Genomic DNA, 12,594 nt, shown 5'->3' with positions numbered 1-12,594 from the left:
GCAGGCCTAGGGGTACTGCTCTTGCTTCTTTTTTTATGGCTGTTGTACAATTTCTTGAAGAAAAGGAAAGAAATCAAGCTCAAAGAGAGGTACTTCAAAGAGAATGGGGGCCTCTTGCTGCAGCAACAACTGTGTTCATCCGAGACCAATGTTGACAAGAACAAATTGTTCAATTCCAAGGATTTGGAGAAGGCCACCGACAATTTTAACAAGAACAGAATACTTGGCCAAGGCGGGCAAGGAACCGTCTACAAGGGTATGCTTGCGGATGGAGGAATTGTTGCCATTAAGAAATCAAAGGCGATCGATAAGGGAAAAGTCGAACAGTTCATCAATGAGATTGCCATTCTCTCGCAGATTAACCATAGGAATGTGGTTAAGCTACTTGGGTGCTGCTTGGAAACAGAGTCGCCGCTTTTGGTGTACGAATTCATACCGAATGGGACTCTCTTCCAATACCTACATGACTCTCTTGTATCGTGGGGGACACGCCTTCAAATTGCCACCGACGTGGCAGGAGCCTTGTCCTATCTACATTCATCGGCATCAATCCCGATTTATCATCGGGACATCAAGTCTACTAATATTCTCTTGGACGATAGGTACCGTGCAAAAGTGGCTGATTTTGGCACGTCCAAATCCCTTTCGCTCTATCAAACTCATGTGACTACAGTAGTCCAAGGGACATTTGGGTACTTAGATCCTGAGTATTTTCAATCGTGCCAGTTCACAGAAAAGAGCGATGTGTACAGCTTTGGTGTGGTCCTTGTTGAACTCTTGACAGGGCGAAAGCCAGTCTCGTTTCTTGGAGACGAGGAGGAGAGAAACCTCGCAAGCTATTTTCTCCTGTCGATGGACGAGAACTGCCTGTTCGACATAGTCGACCCTCAAGTTCTGAAGCAAGGGAAGGAGGAAGGGATTGTCGCCTTTGCCAACATCGCAAGAGGGTGCCTGAACTTACATGGGAAGATGCGACCTACAATGAGAGAAGTGGCAAGTGAACTGGAGCGAATTAGAAAGCTGGAGAATCCCGCCATTAGGCGTGGAAATACTCATGAGAAGAGGGAGACGAGTACGCGTTGGGATTCTGTTGGGTCCGCAGACGTAATCTCGCTATCGGACTTGCAGCCACTCATGTCTAGTGAATCGATGTAGATTAGTTCTATCTAGATTTTCTTAGGTGTGTTACTACTTCAAGAAGAACATCAGGATTTTGTTGTGTGTAATTGTCGAAAGACGGAAATATAATTTCGTATGTCGCACTCTTTTTTGATGGGAAAAAACAAAGAAACTTTGTTGTCATATATCTTAGAAGAAAGTATGGGATGTGAAATTTATCGCATTATTTGAGACAAATTAACGATACTGGCAACAGCAACCACGGAATTACTCATACATGTTTTCACAGAAGCATCAATAGGCAATGAGATAGGAAAGATCACCTAATAATAGAAACCATCCGTCCAACGCCTCAACTTCAACTTCACCATGTTTCCCTGGACATAACGGGGCGCGTCAGAAAATCGAACTACTTCAGAATCAACATCTGGAATTGAATTATAAATTGAGCACAATATCCTTGAGTTAATGTATGGATTTTTCCATAATTCAAATTTCTTCGACATCGCTTGTCCACAACATAAGTTCCTCTCGTATACTCTCCATGGGTTGTGTATATTTTGTCTTTACCAAGTTATTTGAGTAAGAACTTTTGTATTCGGTTGATTATATTGTCGAATGTGCATTTAATTTGTTCCCTGAAAAACATCAATGACCGTAATTTTTTAACATATGTTTTCTACTTCATTATATAATTTTTAATGCTTGATCTTAATGTTTAGATTTTAAATTTAGTTGACACTCACCTCTAAAACTACAAGTGAGAAAAGAGAATTCATGACAAATATTGGCTTTTATTTTCTATAGTTTTTCTTTAAATATTTTTTATCTCTGGGATTTGTTTCATACAAGTGAGAAAGATACACTATAGATTTCTTTAAATGTGCTTGTCCTTTGTGATAATTTTCTATGTGGATTTTTCCCAAGAGGCCCCCTGCAAGATGTTTCTCCATTTCCAAAACTGTAAGTTGGTGAAAGTGTTTGCGTTAATTTGGAAGTTCGGAAATGTGATCATAAAGATGAGAGGGTTGATTAGCTAATTGACCAACGTATAACAAGAGTCTTGCATTAGTTGCAGAATATTAGGTTTGAGTTACGACTACTCAACATCACTTGATGTGACATCCCAAACTTGCAGTCATGTTTTCTATTGAATAAATCGGGCATTTCATCGACGCGTCTATAGAGCTGTTCTCAGAGCTGATCACTCTCGAGATAACTAGACTATCTAGAGAAGTTATTAAAGAATTTTAATGCGATAAACCTGAGAATTCGACTAGGAATCGACTTCTCGACTGTGCTCATCTTTAGAAGCCATTACGGCACGCTTAAAAATCGATTTGAGATCGAGAGATAGGTCGATTCAACAAAGATGTGTGGCTAATCGTGGGTGACATCACTAAATTAGAAAATTCCCGTCGGTCGGCACTAGATTGATTTTTCTATCGTTTTGGCACCTTGTGTCCGTATTTAAATCCTCGGGATTTTCACAACAACCGAGAGTCGCTAATGTGTCAAGTGGGTTCATTGTGACTCGAAGAAAATCAACCACGGGTCATTTGCACTAAAAATTTCTGAAAACTACTCAGTAGCTTAAGTCACGCTAAAAACGCGCCAGATTGAAATTAACCGCGAATTTGAATCCGATTTCAAAAATTGAAGATTCTGTCATGTCACAATAAATTCTAGGAATGTCGACTTAGTCTCAGAAGATTTTTCTGCAACCCGAGACTTTTTGGGAAAAAGTCGTCCTAGAGCCGTTTTTGTTCAGAAAATGCAAGGATCGTTTTTATCGCAAATTTGAGAATCAAATGGATTGTATTGGTGAGGAAAAATATCAATGTGATCGAGAACTCGACAACAGGATTTGTTGAGGCCAAATGGGATTAAATTGAGCAAGAAACTAAGCCCAATTGAATGAAAATCTTAGAAATTCGTATGCCCCCCTTCTCCTATGGTTTTGGACCATTTCAAAGGTTATAAGGGGTGCATCGTTGGCTGAAGGAGAGCCAAGGAGTGCTGGTGGCTGAAGATGGGTCAAGAGGGGGCAATTGAATGGAAAAAAAAGGCCATTGGTAGGCCCTTTGTCTCACATCTCTTCCCATTTCCCTCTAGCTGCTACCGACACTCCATCCTCCCCCTCTCCTGTTGCTGTTCGATGGCTAGCAAGTCTAGAGGAAAAGCCGAAACAACCGCACCACCGTCCGAGCCACCTCACCCCCATCGTTCGCTGCTTTTGCCCCACACGTGCACCACCGTAGCACCACACCAGCCCACACGATCTCGACCCCTCAGCCGCACCTTTCACGGTTCCAGCCGCTGTTCCATGACCTGTGGAGCCGAGCCGTAGCCTATCCGGCCACCGTAGACTACCATTTAGCCCCGCCAAAGTCCCGCCTAGCTATTGCTGGTCTTGCTTCGCCATAACCAGCTTGTTTCCCCCTGTTTTGCAACTCAAAACAGAGGTTGAGGAAGTGGGTTTCCAGCACTGTTCCGGGCTCGTTTGAGGTGGTTTCGGGCCTCGAAACCTAGGCCCACTTTGGAGAGAAGCGACCCCTGCGACACTCCCGTTGATTTGATCCGACCCGCTCGCGAAACAAGTGAGTTTTACTCATTAAACCTCGCTTAGTAGGCTAATGATGCTTAGGGGTTGTTTAGATTTAATTAAGTGTGATTAGGTGAATAGATTAGAGTAGAGCAATTAAATTAGTGTCTTATGAATACATATTAGGCAAACGGTTAGCACATTCAGTGAGTAGATGCACTTTATTATTTATTGAACGAACCTTGGAAATTTTTCGGGTCCGTTTCGGCGTCCAATTAGGCATTACGGGCCTAAATTGGATTTATTGTTATTTATTTAATATTTTTGTAATTATTTTTTTTCCAGAAATTAGGTTGGGATAACCGACGATCGAAATTTTATGCTGATTATTGTGGTGCGGTTTGTTTATTTAATTCAGCTATAATTTGTGTTGAATTAATTTAATCGTGATTTTAGGATTTTATTCCTAAATTAATTAAATTTTGATAACTAATGGGAAAATTACCGGGCGTCGGTTTACAACGCCAAAAATATGTTATGGGTTGTTGAAACTAGTGGAATGTTCAAAAAGTGAAATTATGATAATTTGGCTGAGGCCAACCGTGTATCCACACATGGTTATTTTTATCGGGTATGATAAAAATGAAAGATTGATTGAATGGTCTGCCTAGGGCAATATGTCAATTTAGACTGCGAGCAGTATACTGGTATGCTATATCAATATACGAGCTCTGATATGTCAGCTTAGCAAGAGCAGTATACCTAATCAGCTTAGCGAAAGCAATATGATCAACTTAAAGAGAGCACTATTAGTGTATTATATTAGCCTACAGGCGATATGTCATCTTAGCGAGAGCAATACACTATTTACCAGCTTAGCAAGAGCTATACTATTTATTTATCAACTTAGAGTGAGCAATCTTATTATGGATGGACTTATAGATAGTATTGAATGGGCCGACCATGAGAAGGTTGTGATGACATGTAATCGACTAGGCCGATTGATCAAATATTTGATCTGATATTATGAATCGATGTGATTTGTGAGATCTGTAAATGATATTGACTTGCAAGGTGGAACTGAGGCGAAGGTAAGTCCTCTGACCAATGTTGTTCTTAGGCAGCCCTTCGGGCGTATTGGCTTCCTAATCGGGCCTTAAAGAGAGTAGAACTTGCTGAGACGTAGTCTCACCCTGTTGTGGGACAATATTTTAGGTCCCTAGATGGCAGCACCTCTCCCTCCTCCCGTGCATTTTGGTATACCAGAGGAAGTCACAGAAGTAGGTTATCATATTCCGATACACCCTCACCCTAAAGGATTGGAGTATGTGATGATAAAATTCACTGTCTAGGTCGACGTGATTGAACCCAAGAAGGTACTTCATAGGTACCAATCATGGTATTGTCACTATCATGACGGGCGAAAAGAGGGTCCTGTGCCGGAGGCTAATGTGTCTCGGTATGTTTTAAAGGCTACACTTGGGAAGGGCACAACGGATCCTGAGGGTGGATCAATAGTGGATGCCAAGGATCCCAATCTTGAAGACGATTCTGATTCTCCGGTGTACTCAACCGAAGCCGCCAACTAGAGCGAGAGAGATTGAAGAGGATGAAGAGGTGGAACAAGAAGAATTTAGTGATTATGACTAGTTGTGGTTGTTAGACCCCCACCCCCTATTTGAGAACCTACTATAGTGTATATATTTTTATAAACCTAGACCAACTTGTATAATATATGACATAGTCTACTATGCATGTATGTATGTATATGAGCGTGGTTGTATGGTTTGAAATTTTATGGTCCTGCTTTCCTATCCCATTGTTTTATTGTTTGTGGATTTTATATCTACTTCCGCATGCATATTAAAATGAAAGGGTCGGCGATGCGTTCTGGGACGTCGCTACTAATCGACCACGTGAGGGATGGGTACATGTTCGGATGATCAGGGCGTGACACTGGAGATCTTAGAAACAACCTTGTCAATATAGCCCCACTGACGTGTCCATAGTTCCTCTCCACACAAGGTAGCAATGCCCACGAGCATAAATTCATCATAGGTGCGATCATGGCATAGCGAGAACTTGTGATCTTTGGAACAATAGATGACCATGAGACCACTAACACAACACATATTTGATGTCTTTTCCCATTACCTGTCCACGTTTTTAAAAGATTATTTTTTTTCCTCATGGGCTAGAAGAGATTCTTGAGCTTTTCCTTCCCACCTAAACACTTTTGACTCAATTCAATAGCAAACGACCAATAAGGGTTGCATTGCTGTGTCAATTTTTGCGGTGCGAGCATGCATAGGTATAAACTGAGTCAGTCAAGCGCATCGCACCCTCAGAACCAAAAGCAATTGAGCCTCAAAATTCTGACAAGATACGAATGAAAAGACCAGTGCAATGTCTTCTCTTACTCATATTCATATATTTTCAAGGAGGGCTACACGATTCAATGAATGAAAAGTTATGAATCCGGCTATCTTCACCAATCTAGTCACACGGACAGAGGGTGAAATCAAAGACAGAGTGTTAGCTATATGCCCCAAAACAACCATATAATAGTTACAAGTTAGGGATTATTTAATGGCAAATAAATATTCATTCATCATCCTATTGATATGAATGAGTTTATAAGATCAGTTACAATTGAACATATTCTTAAGGGATTAATAATATGTATGAAAGGTTTACAGTTATGTTAAATCCTTAAACAGTTTCCGGTTGATGGATCATTGAGAGGATATTGATGATCATGTTGAGACCGATGTGTTCTCAAGCTTCACCATTTAGTATTGGATACCTGAGAAGATGATGAGTCACAAGTCATTAGGTATTGTGATATTTGAGTTAGAACATAGATACTTGTCTTGAACAAGTTCACTGAACGTGACATACATAAAACAATTAGCAACATCGAAGCTTTTAGCGAGGTGAACATCTAATCGTTCACATTTTGGTCTGGTGTAAGATTCTTATTGAGGCACGATGGTGACTTGTATGTGGGATGACTGTGGTTTACAAGTGCACATATTGACATTTTGTCGAACCGTCTCTGTACTTGACAGTAATAGTTTGTTCACATACGAAGGCACATGCGTGTGTAATATGTAATTTGTTTTCTTGTTTTACACACACACACACACACACACACACACACACACACACACACACACAAAAGATCGATATCCTATGTGATTTAATCAGGACACTGTATTTAAATTTTCGGCCAAGGTTATAACCAAGAATAAATGGTTCATGTCTCAAAGAAATACATGTCAATTAGATTTGGACATATGATCGAATTGGTGACTTAACCAATAATTCCATGGTCTTTGTTCAATTGTGACATGGTGAGACCAAATGATCAAATTACATAGTCACAAAAGCTGAAAAGTTCATTATATTCTTGAAACATTTCACACTGTCTAGGTAGCTATAATATATTGCTAAATGTCACTTATGGTTTGTAGAACATGAGATTGACCTGAACAATCAATTCTCTTGCTTGTGCTAATATGTTATTACTACCAAGCTCAGTGATGAACTTAGGGATGTCATACATCATAACTAATTAGAATAACAATTGAACAAAAGAGATAATATTGTAAATGGGTTTAAAGTCAATCATATTGAGTCGGGCTAAAAAGTTAAAGATCTGAAAAAAAAGAAAAAAAAAAAAAAAAAAAAAAAAAAAAAGGGGGGTGGATTTAGATTCTACAAAGTTTGAAACAAGTTTCAGATTTTACAACCGGATCAAAGATCTAAACCATAGTCAGATTCAATGACTGAATTAATAATCTAAAGTAAGTTTAGAATTAACAGCTGCATTAATTATCATAAGTGAGTTTAGAATCAATGGCATCATTAATGATCTAAAGTAAGTTCAAAATCAATAGTCACATTAATGATCTTAAACTATTTCAGACTTAATTACTAAATTAAAGATCTAAAACGGTTGCAAATTTACGGTCATATTAATGTTCTGAAACGGTTTTAGACTTAACGACTACATCAATGATCTAAAATGATTTTAGATGTAACGGTCACATTAATGATCCGAAACGCTTTCAGAATCAATAGACACTTTAATGATCTAAAACAGTTTTAGATTCAAATGACCAATTAATATTCTGAAACGATTTCAGATGTAACAGTCAAATAAATATTTGTAACCGCTGCAAAGTTAATGTCCACAGTAAAGATTTGTAACGATTACAAATTAATGCCTGGAATAATACTCTGTAATGATTATAGAGTTAATACCCGATTTAGTATATGAAACAGTATCGGAACTTACATCCATCAGGTTTTAGAGTTAACAAGCCATGATTTGAACTGGATATAAAAAAGCTATTATGAGAGCAGATCATAGGAGGATCGACAATCGACAAATGAAAGTGTTGATAGTGATTAACCAAATCATTCACACATGAGAGCAATTGCTAGTATAATTTCAGTGTGATATCTCTCAATTTCTCTCTTCTATTCAATGTGAGATTGGTGGTATATCTTAATTAAAGGCCCAATACTTGTGGGGCTAGATCTAAAGAATGTCAGAATCTACATTACGAAGAAATCGAATATTCTACATCTGAAAAATGTTAAAACCAATGTTAAAACCAATATTACTAGAATACATCAGACGTTTGTGGTCAAAATTCCAAGAATGTCGACATTGATGTTACTAGAAGATCAACGTTTGTGGTCAAAATTTGAAGAACGTCAAAACCACAGCTATGAGGACATTAGACGTTTGTGATCAAAATCTAAAGAACGTCAGAATAAAAAAAATTTAGCAAGGACCAAGGGTAATGTGATTAACCTATTTCTCATGTCTTTGTGTTTTTACTAAAATGCGCGAAAATGCTTTGGAAATACATGTATGAGCGTTTTTACTTCCGCTATGATCGGACTTTAATCTTAACTTACTTATGCATGTATCAGGGCCAATCCTTAAACATCTTCGTGCTTTTAATTATTGATTAGTTCAAGTTTTTTGTATGATCTAATGACCAATTCTCATTTATGATCAGAAGTTTATTAAGGTCGCTTTCAGATTTTTATTTGATATGCATATTAATCAGTTAATATGCAAGGTGAGATCGTTGATAATAAAGAAAATCTTCTTGTTTTTTATGTTAAGTTGTAATAGGTGTTTAAGCTCGTGACCTACCATTGTCGTGGTTTACTCCTATGTTCTAATTGTTGATTATCTGATTGTGGCTACATTGAAATCAATTGCTATTCAAGAATATAAAACCATTCCATTATACATCTGATGATGCAAGGTTTAGGCCAAATGATTTCCAATAACTATTAGATGAAGAATTGTGACGGCCCAAGCGCGAGGGCGCATCTCTTGTCCCACATCGCTTTGGGGGGAGTCCTGAGGCTAGTTTATAAGGCTTAAGTCCCTCTAATTTGTATGACGTGTTTTAAAGCCGTGAGAACTCAATGTCCAAAGCGGACAATATTACACAGTGGGGCTCGGGTCGTTACAAATGGTATCAGAGCCGACTCCCGACCGCGTGTGGGGCCACAGCGAGAACGCTGTACTCCCAAGGGGGGAGAGTGTGACGACCCAAGCGCGAGGGCACGTCTCTTGTCCCACATCGATTAGGGGGAGTCCTAGGGCTAATTTATAAGGCTTAGGTCCCTCTAATCTGTGTGACGCATTTTAAAGCCGTGAGGACTCAATGTCCAAAGTGGACAATATTACACAGTGAGGCTTGGGTTGTTACAAGAATCATTTGTGTCCTAAATACTTACATGAGCATATGATCGAATTGGTATAACCCTTTCCTACAAAAAACCTATTCTTTGACAGGATAACCTTGTCGAATTCAAACGAAACCCGAAACCCCCTCTTACAAAGTAAATCAATAGAAACTAGGTTCTTCCTAATTTCAGGCATAAATAACACATTAAGAAGAGTAATCTTCTTTCCATAAGTGAAGTCTATCTCTACTGTGCCTTTTCCAGCAACCTTTGCAAGGGCATTATTCACCATCAGGACCTTTTGAACATTTGAATTAACAAACTCTTCAAATTGCTTGAACATGTACTTGTCCTTGCACACATGGACTATTGCTGCAGAATCTAACCACCAACTGGATTGGACATTGGTAAAATTGATTTCAGAAACCATAGGCATCGCATCATTAATTTCAGAAATTTTTATGTCAAAAACATAGTTGAAATCATGGCTACATAATTTTACTCAACCAAATTTGTATCGGCCTTCACCATCAGAATGTTCTTGTCCTTTGAAATGCTCTTGTGGTGAATGCAATCATTGGCGTAATATCCCTGTTTGCCAAAACAAAACAGCAACCATTTTTCTTCTTTTATGTTCTTTTAAATTTATGCTCGCTTTTTCTTTGAAGTTCTGGCCGATTTTCCGTTTTTTATCCACATCATTCACCTTGAAATCGTACAAAACATAATTATCACGTAAACGTGACTATTCCTCAATGCGAAGATGTTCTATATTTTCTCCAAAGTAAAGTCCTCTGACTTATGCATCAGCATTTTTCCATAGTCTTTCCAACTTAGAGGCAATTTCGCAATAATTGCTCCAACTTGAAAAGCTTTTGGAATATCAATCTTGAGAGCACGAATTTTATTCACAAGTACTTGCAATTCATGCACTTGTTCCAACAAGGGTTTAGTATCAATGAACTTAAAATCAAAATACTTTGCGATTAGATCTTTGTTGGTACCTTGCTCCTCCGCTTTGTATTTGAATTCCAGTGCATTCCAAATTTTTTAGCAGACTTCATTTCAGTGAATAAGTCGTACAAACGATTCGACAATGTATTCAAAATATGTCCTCGGCAAAGTAATTCGTCCTACGCACGTTTCTTCTTCTCTTTATTAACCCTCCCAATGGCTTTCACACTTGACTGTCCTCCCTCATTAGTAGGCTTAGGATCTTCTATAGGCGCCAAGTTAGGATCCAGTATGTAGGAAATCTTCAAAGCAGTAAGTAAGAACATCATCTTGTCCCTCCAGCGAGCAAAGTTGTTCCCATCGAACCGGTCCAATTTGACCATATCTTGATTCATTACTTTGATTGTCTCCGACTCCATTGTTGAACAAAATAAATCCTTAAAATTGTGGGGAAAATTGTAGCTTTGAATTGGGTAGAACAATGAAGTCAGATCTTTAGAGTAATCAAGTTAGACTTTGAGGTGTGATATTACTTTCTTTAAGGATTTATTTAAACCACAACATTGCTAATGGTCACGGGCAAATATCCTCCAGGATACAACAAAGTCTAAAAAATGAGAATGCTAGATAGTAATTTTAGTATTTCTCTAGGATCTCTCTAGGAAACAATTGAAAAGATGGCTATAGTTTTTTAGAAAGAAGACTCAAAAAATAAAATGATCACGCACACCGTTCTTCTGAAAACTGACATGTATTTATAAACAGTCTTAAAAACGTAAGCAACTCTTCGTGAAAGGTTGCAAAGCGAACAAATGTATCCTTTCGAAAAATTGCCTAGATGACAAAGGTGTCTATTTGAAAGAAGTTGAAAAAACGAACAAATGCAACCCTTCGGGAAATGTTGCAAACTGAACGAGAATATTTTTCAAAAGTTGTCTTGACAAGACACAACAAAAATTTGGAATAATAAAAAAAATTATAATTTTTTTCTTTTAAATTTCCGAAAATTCTCAATAAACAAAACAACCTTTGAATTAATTAAAGTTAATAAAATAATCGTACAAAAGAAAAAAAATAAAATAACAAAGGGGTTAGTGCGCCAAATAATCGCGCACCCGCACGTGGATATGATAGGGTCTAGCCCACACTCAATCATTTCTTTAGATTCACTAAAAAAACCCCAGACTTATCAATTGGCCCACTTCCTCCCACTTTTCCTATGTGGGACAAAGAAACATACACTTTCCAACAGGTTAAGCACCAATAAGTACCACAGAATCAGCTATTGTTGGTTGCAGGTCGAAATGTGTTGGAACCAACGCCTACAGCAGTCGGTAATATAGTAATTGTACTGGGAGGGACGAATGCTGCCAGAGTATACTATCCGGGCCTTCAAGACTTTAGTGTGGATTTCAAAGAAGAACTTGGAATTTAGGGGTGCCAATACGCTTTTCTGACAAATATATCATGGTTCTTGGGGTCTAACTTTACATATTTATATGATTTGAGATCGAATGATACGGTTCCAATGATGTTGGGATGGGGGATTGCAGATAGTGTTAGAGAAAACTTCCTTGAGTGTTTTGAAGCTGACAAAACGTTTCTATCAGTCTAGTCTAAAGACTTGTAGACTCTTCCATCAAAGTCTAAAGACCTCCAGAGTGCCAGACTCAAGACTCAAAGTCTATCCTCATTGACAGTTTCTAGTCCGTCGAATAAGACTTATCCAGAACTGGATGTTTCGTCAAGGATTTGACTTTATCGACTGGAGAAGATCTCTTGGTTGGATATAGCATGTCAGAATCCATTATTCTAATCAAGATTGATTCGGGAATTGTGGATCCGTTGATTGGCGAAGTATACTTAGAAAGTTCTACTTATGGAAACCAAGATCCTGATTGTATGGGCGAGCAGGATTGATGGGCTATCGTCATGTTCCTTAAATAGCTCGAAGATCTTCCTAATTGATTATATCCAACGGGTAGATTGGAAGAATTCCTTTGGTAAATGCCAACGGGTATGATGGCATAAAGGAGTATATAAGAAAGACGTTCCAGTTGTTCGAGTGTGTGCATGATAGAAAAATTCCAAAGTCTGAAGCTCCTTGTTCTTAGTCTATTAAACTATTGAGCGAAATCTTGTACACAAAAGAAAGTCTATATCATTGAGAGACCTTGAGGAAGTGTAGTAGAGTCTCTACACTATGGAATCAAGGAAGAGCCTAACTGTAACAACTCTTTTGTTCATAGTGA

At 38.4% G+C, this 12,594-nt stretch overlaps 1 protein-coding gene across 1 annotated transcript in view; it reads left to right on the top strand.

Moving 5' to 3' along the window:
- Positions 1–1,304, top strand: part of LOC104425239 (wall-associated receptor kinase-like 9) — an 11,686-nt gene extending 10,382 nt beyond the window's left edge. The window contains exon 2 of the mRNA XM_039305146.1: positions 5–1,304. Within this exon, the coding sequence (XP_039161080.1) occupies positions 5–1,155 (1,151 nt within the window). The 3' untranslated portion in view covers positions 1,156–1,304. The remainder of the gene's footprint in view (positions 1–4) is intronic.
- The last annotated feature ends 11,290 nt before the right edge of the window (positions 1,305–12,594 follow it).

This window comes from Eucalyptus grandis, chromosome 11 (assembly GCF_016545825.1).
Source record: "Eucalyptus grandis isolate ANBG69807.140 chromosome 11, ASM1654582v1, whole genome shotgun sequence".
In the NCBI taxonomy this organism is placed as follows: domain Eukaryota; kingdom Viridiplantae; phylum Streptophyta; class Magnoliopsida; order Myrtales; family Myrtaceae; genus Eucalyptus; species Eucalyptus grandis.
Note: the sequence above shows the minus strand (reverse complement) of the source record. Positions and strands in the feature narration are given on the sequence as shown.